The sequence below is a fragment of the Pteropus alecto genome, unplaced genomic scaffold (genome assembly GCF_000325575.1).
Source record: "Pteropus alecto unplaced genomic scaffold, ASM32557v1 scaffold8, whole genome shotgun sequence".
In the NCBI taxonomy this organism is placed as follows: domain Eukaryota; kingdom Metazoa; phylum Chordata; class Mammalia; order Chiroptera; family Pteropodidae; genus Pteropus; species Pteropus alecto.
This window is the reverse complement of record NW_006494609.1, coordinates 24,818,073-24,827,001: the sequence shown is the minus strand read 5'-3', so window position 1 is coordinate 24,827,001 and position 8,929 is coordinate 24,818,073. Positions and strand designations below refer to the sequence as shown.

Genomic DNA, 8,929 nt, shown 5'->3' with positions numbered 1-8,929 from the left:
GCCGGCGCTCGTCGATGCTGAGGCTCCAGTGGCGGCTCCGGCGACTGCTTGGCGGTGGCTCGCACACCTGCAGTGACAGAACAGCGCTTCACGCCAGGTACACCCAGGGGCCCTGCACCCGCCGATCCTCTGCACCCTCCACGGGTAGGGGCGATGCCGAGCCCCCTAGGGTCCAGCTTGGGCTCCCAGGATGGCAGGCAGGTCTTGGCCCTGGGGCCTTCGGCGGCTTTGCACAGTGGCTCTGCGTCTGGACACCAGCCCAGCGCCTGCCCTGCTTCTCTGCCCACAGGGAGGCCGCAGACAGTGAAGGGCCCTGCGGCGGAGGCCCGAGCCCGGACGTGGCACCTGAGCCTGACCGCACACTCTGGGGAGGTGGGAGAACAGGCCAAGCTGTTGCGGCCTCGGGAGAGGCGGGGGCCCAGGGGTGCCAGACACCCCGCCTGCGCGCTAGAGCGCCACGCAACCAGCCAGGGGATCAGAGGCGGGGAGCCGTGACCTGGGGCAGGACAGTGCGCCCAGACCCAGGGAAGTCATGTCCGTGGAGACGGCCACGCGGGGCTCTCGAGGTTAAGTGACAAACGCTGTGGGCCTGGCGGGCGTGCTCCTGGGCAGAGGTCCGTGCTTCCGTCCACATGGGGGGCGTCCGCCGTGCAGGAGGGCGCAGCCCCCGACTCCCCTCCAGGGCCAAGGGCAGAGCGTGCGGCAAAGCCGGCTGTGAGCGGCAAGAGGCTGTCCGCGTGGGTCTGCACCCCGCTTGGTCGGGGCGCCCAGGGCCGCGCTGTCTTCAGCCCCCTCCCAGCACCCGCCTTCGGGCCCTCCGCTGGGGGCTGGGTCCTCTCGCCGAGTGACCGGTGTGGCACGTGTGCTTCGTCTCGCCTGGTTCACGAGTCCTCTGTCCTCCCTTCCCTCCTCCGGCCCGATCGGGTGTTGTCTCTGTGCCGCTGTCCCCTCCACGGCTTCAGAAGCGGCTTCCTGGTCTTCTGGTGTCATCGTGGTGCATATGCGAATCCGGCAAAGTCCAAAGGGGACCGTGCGCTGTCGTCCTCTCGAATGGAGCAGGAGTCCAGGACTCTTGGCTCGGCTCAGGGGCTCCCAGCACTGGCGCCATCGTGGACGCCTGTCGACTCAGCCTGGTTCCGTGTGCGACGGCCGCTCCGGGGGCCCGTCCACCGAAGCGTCGATCTGCCCACACACGGCCTTCTTCGTGCCCCTCATCCCTGCTGTGCGAGGCCTGTCCTCAGACTGGAGTGAGGGTCAGCTGGGTCCAAGTCCTTTCTCCCGCCTGTCATTTTATTTACTTATTTTGCCCCCTTCCTGAAAGGCATCTTGCTGGGCGCAGAAGTCCAGAGTGGCGGCTTTCCCTCAGCTCACGTACCCATCACCTGCCCCGTCGGGGTCGACGGCCGCCTCGCCGCCACTCCTCTCGCATTGCTTCTGCCACCTCCCGGTCCCCAGTGTCCTGCAGCTTCTCCACGACGGGCCCAGGAATAAGATGCTGTCATTTCCCGTGCTGGGGACCGGGCGGGCCTGCGACTGCCGTCTGCCGCCTTGTGCCGGCCCCCGAGGGGGTGCACGGCCGTCTCGCCCGCGTCCCGCTCCCGCATTCACGCCGGTCTTTCGACCCACATTAGGCAGGCTGCGCAGTGTGGCCAATAGCACGTTGTAGAGGCGACAGGGTGTGACCTCCACGGCTGTCACAGACACTGCAGACTCCCCTTGCTCTCTGTTGGATCACTCGCTCTGGGGGAAGCCGGCCACCGTGACGTGGGGACACGCAGGCAGCCCACGGAGAGGTCCACGGGGCGGAGCTGCGCCCTCAGGCCCACGCCCGGCACTGACTGGCCAGCCACGTGGGTGAGGCAGATTCCCCAGCCTCAGCCAAGCGTCCAGATGGCGGCGGCTCTGAGGGACATCTGACCACAACCTCGCGACAGGCCCTGAACCCGAGCCACCCAGCTCGGCAGCTCCCAAGTCCCTCACCTGCGGAAATGGGGCAGAAGTATTTATTGTCGCTTTAAGCTGCTGAGTTTGGGGACAGTTATTTTGCAGCCTTAGGTGATAGGCTGCTGGAAACACTATGTATGTTTAGGGTAAAATTCTCAAGATTCGTGGAAAGGTCTTTGTATTAAAATTCAGGATTGCACTGAGTCAGTCACTTGGGGGAAATCTGGCAGGTTTAAAACAGTAAATCTTCCCATGCAATGACCGGGTGGAGTTGCACAGCCACCGGCCCGTTTCCCAGCGAACGAGAACGGGTCTGGTCTGCTCAGGACGCCGTACTTTCTGTCACTAGCGGGCATGGGTCCTTTTTCCCATTACGTTTCTGGTTGGCCGTTTTTGGTGCAGACCGCAAACTATCACGTCTTGAATGGTGACTGTGTGCGTCTCCAGCCCTCCTATCAGCGGTGGGTTTTGTTGTTGACACATTAGTGCAAATAGCGGCCATTGCGTCTTCCCTTTCCAGGTGTCTGCAGCTCGTCCCACTGCCCCGACTGCCGCCCAGGCTGTGTCAGCTCCACGTGACACTCTGCATCCGTGCTGCCCGCGTCTTCGAGAAACACCTCCAGTGAGGCCCACTCGGCTCACGATGGCGGCCTTTCAGGGTCCGGAGATCTCCGCCCCTTCCTACGTTATCAAGAGTCGCCAGGGTTTCAGTTTCGTTTTTAAAGAAAGAAACTGGAATTTATCAACGTCATTTTTCAACTCCTGGGATAACCACGCGGCCTTTCTCCTTGTGCACATGTAGAGCGTTTTATTCGTTCTCGAATTCCTGCCCTTTGGGATACGACTTTCTTGCACTCACATGCCGCTTCGTTTATTCAGTGGACTCGCCGGACACCTGCTGGCGGCAGGCACCATCCAGGCCCTGCGGACAGGCAGTGGGCAGACGCGGCCAGCGTGCACTTCAGTCTCGTAGCTGGTGCTCGGTGGGACCTCGTTCCGGCGTTCGGTGCCACGCCAGATGGGCGCGGCGTGTTCCCCGTTTCTCCCTCTCCCCTCGGCTCCTCGTCCCTGCTCAGATGCCGGCTGCGGGCGGCGCGAGGCTCTCTGAAGCGACGACTAACTTCTCAGTCGCTTGGGAGTGCCCGGCCATAAATCCTTCATCGAGGGAAGGTCTGGGGCCACTTGAGAATTTCCTTTGCTGTCATGGGTCTCTTCGGGTTTTTAGAAAATGGATTTTGGTGACACGAGTTCAGGTAACTACCCGCAGGGTCTTGGCCTGAAGTTTCACGGTGAACGCCCTTCCCAGCCCAGGCGGCCTCCGTGGCCCGGGCCTGGCCTTTGCGGGTCTCTGACGGTGGACCGTGCTCCTCGGCCGCCCGCGGGTCCCTGTGGAAGCCTCCTCCCAGCTTCTTCCCCTTCGTCCACGTCCCGTTCCTCGGCTTCCTCTCCCGCTTTCCAGGCGGTTTCTTCAATTTCAGATTCCGACGCTTCCACCCAACAGCCCAGTTCCGTCCTGCTTACGCACGGAGAGCTGTTCTACCCCTGAACGCTCCTTTCTGCAGGATGGGGTCCTTTCCACGTGGTGGGCAGGGGACGTTTCCTCCTCCTCCTCCTCCGAGGAGCTCATGTTGGCAGTCCAGAGGCTCCCACCCACTGTCCCTCCGTTTCGGGGTCCCTGCTCTGGTCTCGTCAAACGAGAGAACCGGCGGCCACCGAGTGGGAATGCGCCGCTTGGTGCTCTGCCCGCGCCTCCTGCGGCTGCTCTGACGGCACCTGTGCCCCGTGTCCCCGTGGGCCTCTGCACCCGGCGGTCTCTTATTCGGCCTCCACAGGTGTACCCCGTCTCCTACCCGGAGGGTCTGGGACCTACTCGCTGACCTATCCTCTTCTCGCTGGGCCCCTGCACCTGCGACAGAGGCCGCGGGCCTCTGGAGGACGAGGCCGTCCAGCCCCTCTGCTGTGACATCAGTGACCACTCGGCCACCTGCTTCCTACCTCACACTCCGTTGCTGCTGCCTCTCCGGGTCTCCACCTGGGGACATGTGCTGCTCAAACACCCTTCTTGCCATACTTCAAGGTTTCAGGAGGGACAAGGGGGAGGGTCCCCTTTGTGGGACCCCTAAAATCCAGCAGAGAGAGGAGGAAATTCCCCGCTTGTGTTCGACACCCAAGGACCCGGCGGCCGAGCCTGTTGGTGGCTCTGCTCCCCAAACCCGCTACGTCTCTTTGTCCCTTGACCGTTTTCTTCTCGGAAAAGCGTATTAACCCCTCGGGGTGGTGGCTTCGTTCATCTCTCTCCACGTTTACGGCTGAGCTGTTCCCACACCCCATGGTTCTGCGCCCCGGGCCCGCAGGCGCTGCACCCAGGCCACCTCCTCGGCCGCGTTCGGGGCCCTCGGTCCCTGCAGGCGCGGGACGGGCGGCCGTGCCAGCGCGACCTTAGGCAGGTGACGACTTTAAAACTGCGAACGATAACTCCATGGAAAATGCAGAGGAAAACATCCTTAAAGACTCTGGAACTCACCACCCAAAACGAACGAGGCCACACGTGCTTCGGCTTTTCTCCTCAAGAGACAAACGCGCTGTGAGGTCTCCTCGGCCAAGGCCCCTTCCCCCGCCCTGAGCGCAGCCCCGCCGCTGGCCTTCCTGGGGGTGGGGTGGGGGGTGGGGGGCCGGGCACCGCCCTCTTCCCTCCGCTCCTCCCTGAGCATGCGCCTCAGACAGCTCCACGTGGACTTTCAAGGGGCTGAATCGTGTTGTCACTGCTGTACCGCTTTTGCCCCCAGCGGAGGGGACAGCGTAGCTGGCTGTTCCCGGGGTCCACCCGTGGGCTCTTCCTGGACAGCCAGGCACCCTGGAGGCCGCCCCGCGCCTCCCACCAGCAGAGGCACCCTGGAGGCCGCCCCGCGCCTCCCACTGGCCTGATCCTCACATCTTCGCCAACATTCGTACCTTGCCTTTCACATTTTTGTCAAATAATTTAATTTCATTTATTTCCCTGACACCAGACACCTGCCGGGGCTCCTCCCCGTGAGAGGCCTGTGCGTCTCTCTCTTGCAGGGGCTTGTGCCGCGTGTGCCCGCGGTGCTCTCCGCACGTGGTGGATGTCCTGCCCCTGGGCCTCACGCCCCGTGCCCGCGTCAGGCGTTGGGTACCAGATGCGAGACATCTCCGCCAGGGCCAACGGCAGGAAGCTTCCGCCCGTGACTCTTCCAGCTTTATACTTTTACTCTCCCCTTTACGGCTTCGGTCCACATGACGTTAACTTCTCTCTGGGGGACAGGTGAGGGCGCGACACCATTGTTTGGCAGGTGGACGTCCAGTCGGTCCTGTCCCATCGCAGGGTCTTGCTCCTCGTCGGTTACCCTCGGCTTTGCTCACGGTGCTCACTCTGCCTCAGCGGCCGTTCCCGTTGCTTTCACACGTGGTCAAACATACCCGTCTTTCCTTTCGTGGCTTCTACACTTTGGCTAGAAGGCCAGGTGCCCCGCCCTGCGGTAGAGGGACCGACCGGGTCCTCCAGCACGGACCTTCGACACGCTCGGGGCTGACGGGTGCCTGCGGGAGGACGGCGGGCGGGCGGGACTTACCGGAAGGTCTGCCCCGGCCCCACGTGTCCGCGCGTGGGTCCGTGTGTGACGTCCCACTCGGTTTGCCGTTCGTGCGTCTCGCACCAGGACCCTCTCGCTTAGAAACCGAGGCTTCGACTCTATCCTTTCTCTTCTGCCAGGGCCGAACCCATTCTTGTTTTTCTGTTTGGGCCGTGCCATGCTGAACGCCACACTGACGGCGTCTGGGTCGTCGATGACCCTGTGAAGTGCCCGGAGAACCCTCGGCATCGCCGAGCCCCCCGCCCCCACCGTGAGGGCTCCCCGCGGGGCTGCGGGGTGAGCTGCAGCGTGTCCCAGACAGGTTTGCGGTTTCCCGTTCTGTTGTCAGATGTGCCCTTCTCGCTTGTCCGTCTCCTCAGGCCTGTTCCTATCTGCAAGGGCTACGGTCCGTGCCCCCTTCCCGACCCTCGTGACGCGGACCACCTCCGGTCCTCCCACACGGACCGGGCACAGCCACAGGCCCCCCAGGACGCGTCACGGCCTCTGCAGTGCTGGGATCTGAGCCCCCCACAGTCGGCTGCACGGGCCAGGTTTCTGCGGAGGGCACAGGGCACCCCTCCAGCCCTGCTCTGCCCGTCTGGCACCCCTGAGGGTCTTCCCATTATTGTTCTAGGTGTTTCGTTCTCCGTCACAGTAGAGGCTTCTTTCAAACGTCTGGTACCCTCGGCTGTTGGTTCATACGTAAAGAGGGGGCTGAGACCAGCAGCGCAAGTAGACAGGCTTGGGGGGCAGGGCAGCGCCTGCTCTCACCACACAGCTGACAGCCGCTCCTCCTGCTCTGCCCAGCCCGGGCCCCCACAGGATGTGGTCGCCACCTCCTGCGAGCCGGCCCCCCACCCATGCTCTGTCCTGTGGGCTCCTGCCTCCCCAGAGCCTTCTGCGGTGACGTCAGCAGGCTCGTTAGCAAGCAGAGGGACACAAGCTTGCCCAGCCCTCTGTGCCCAGCCCTGTCGGGGGACGTGTCCTCAGGCTCTGGCCTCAGCCCGAGGCTGCTGGCGTTCTGTGAGCACGTCTTTGCCATGGGGGCCCTGGGGGCCCGTGGGGACCCCTGGAGGTGAGGGCGACTCCCCGGGAATCGGGTTTGGAAGGGAATGGCAGGATCGACGTATGTTAGCTGGGCGAGGGGCTCGCCGAGAGACGACGCCTGAAAAGAAGCCAGGCGTGGGGAGGACCAGAGGGACCGGGCTCGCTGAGGGGCGGGAGGAAGGGCGCCACGCAGGACAGTCACACAGAGCGTGGCCTGGAGCGTCCCTCGAGGCCACAGTGAGCAGCTGACATCCCCGAGGGCTAGGAGCAGTGGACGGAAGAGGCGGGATGACACCAGAGTGGTGAACAGGGCATGGGGGACACAGCAGGGACCCCTGCCCCCCAGTCCTATCCTGGGAGCCCGCAGAGAGGCCTGCACCCCTCTCTGGTCTCCACGGAAACCGCTCTCCTCTGTGCCACCTTCCGCCAGGCGCCTCCGGCCTGCTCTCCTGCCGCCCAGCCTCGCCCCCGCCCACCTCTCAGAGCCGCAGACGCAGCGTGCAGGGGTGCGCCCCGCACGAGAGCCGCCAGGCACGTCCACTGCAGGAGAATGTGGCTCTGACGCTGCTGGCCCCGGTCCCCGCCACCTGCTCCGGAGGAAGCCCCCTCGTGCACCCCTCCTCCCAAGAAGCCCGCATCCCCAACAGGAGACACCCAGCTGTGTCTGTGACCAAACTGCCTGTCCTGAGAGGTCAGCCTCTTGGAGGCAGAGGGGCCCGCGGGTTTGGTGGGCGCCCAGCACCGGGCAGGTGCCTCCCAGGCATCTGGTCCAGGGGGCCTGCTGTGGGGCACGTTGGCAGCTGCACTGGGCAGCTGGGGGGTGCGCTCTACCCACTGCCTCCTCCTGGCAGCCTCTGACCCTCCGACATGCGCAGACGAGGCAGCGCACTGCTCTGTGGTCGCCCACGCACTGGACTGCCACGTGGCCAGCACCCTGTGCGCCCAGCTGGTCACAGCCTGATCCCTCCGGCCAGGCTTCGACCCTATACACAGGGACACCATACAGAGCTCGTGAGCATCTGGCGTGTTTTGCCCATGTAGCGTCTCTTGGGGCTGGGGCAGCTGTGCCCTGTCTACTGTCACAGCGGCCACTGCATGGGAATCGAGCGACTGCTCATTGTCGGAGTGGGGGGGGGGACAGAGAGGTGCCTGCACTGTGAGGCTGTCACCAGCGGAGCCTCTAGGAATGTTTTGGTCATGACTTTCAGAGACGACTGCCCGCCGACCTGATAGGTAGGATGACGTCAGGTCCCCACTGTGGGGGCAGCTTCCCCTGACTGGGCTCCCTGTGCTTGGGGTGCCCTCTCAGCCCTGAGGGGTGCTGGGGGGACTGAAGAAGGCCCTTCTCCCAGGTGAGGCAGGCAGGAGTGCTGATACTCTGCCCCGACCGCGGCACCCGCTCGTCCTCAGGCCCCACTCAGCCCTGTCCACCCACATGCACCCAACCAGCCCGCCTCCAGAGCTGATTCCGGGGGTTCCGGAGGGGAGCCCGGGGGTGGCAGAGGCCAGGCTTTCTTTAGCTTACCCAGTCCTGAGTCTGCAGTCCCTGCTGACTGCTGCTCTGGGCACTGCGCTGGCCCCAGGCCGGGGTCGGGCTGAGCAGGTTAGAGGGTGGCCTGTGCTCTCGGGACAGCTGTGGTCCCTGCTTCTCCCCTGGGAGGTCTTTAAGCAAACGCTTCATGCTGTTCAGGTCCAGTTAGCAGCCTGCTTGTCTGCACTTCTGGGCTCTGAGGTAAGGTCCCCAAGGCCACCTGTGTTCCCACGGTTCCCTGGGCCCCTCTGGCCAATGGAGGCAGTGTCAGGCTCTGCTAGACTGGCCTCTGCCACTGCCCAGACAGTACCCGCGGGCCTCAGGCCAGTGAGACCAAGGTGGACTCCACTGAATGACCTGGGTGCCCCAGCTGCTGCTGCCACTTTCCTCCACGTACCCCCCCCCTCCCGGCTGAGCGGCCAGCACCCCCCACTGCCGGCCCCTCTCCTGGCCCTGGCCTCCCACCCTGGGTCCCCTCTAGGCTTGAGCTGTGTGCCTGCACACGGCGCCTTCTCAGGACCCAGGAGGCCCCGGCGCCGAAGGCGCACCCCACGACCGCGCAGAACCAGGGCCAGCGAGCTTGAAGGGCCCCAGCTCGCCCCGCCTCCCTGCTCAGGACGCCTGTGACCTCACCTCCACGCCACAAGGCCTGGCTGGCTTGAGGCCGCCCCCTCCACTGCGGGGGACGGGGCAGAGGAGCCCGCCGACGAGGTGGGGGCGGCAGAGCTGGGGACTCAGGAGGACACACGGGAAGGCCAGTCGGCGTTGGGTTACAGCTGTCTGAGTGGGGTGCACTGGGGTACCGGGGGGAGGGGCA

General features: G+C 64.5%; 1 protein-coding gene across 1 annotated transcript in view; it reads right to left on the bottom strand.

Moving 5' to 3' along the window:
- TEX22 (testis expressed 22) overlaps positions 1-8,737 on the bottom strand; it is an 11,859-nt gene extending 3,122 nt beyond the window's left edge. Inside the window, exons 1-2 of the mRNA XM_006925693.3 lie at positions 8,107-8,737; positions 3-67 (exon numbers count right to left, since the gene is read on the bottom strand). Coding sequence (XP_006925755.1) covers positions 3-67; positions 8,107-8,262 — 221 coding nt within the window. The 5' untranslated portion in view covers positions 8,263-8,737. The remainder of the gene's footprint in view (positions 1-2; positions 68-8,106) is intronic.
- Between the last annotated feature and the right edge of the window lie 192 nt (positions 8,738-8,929).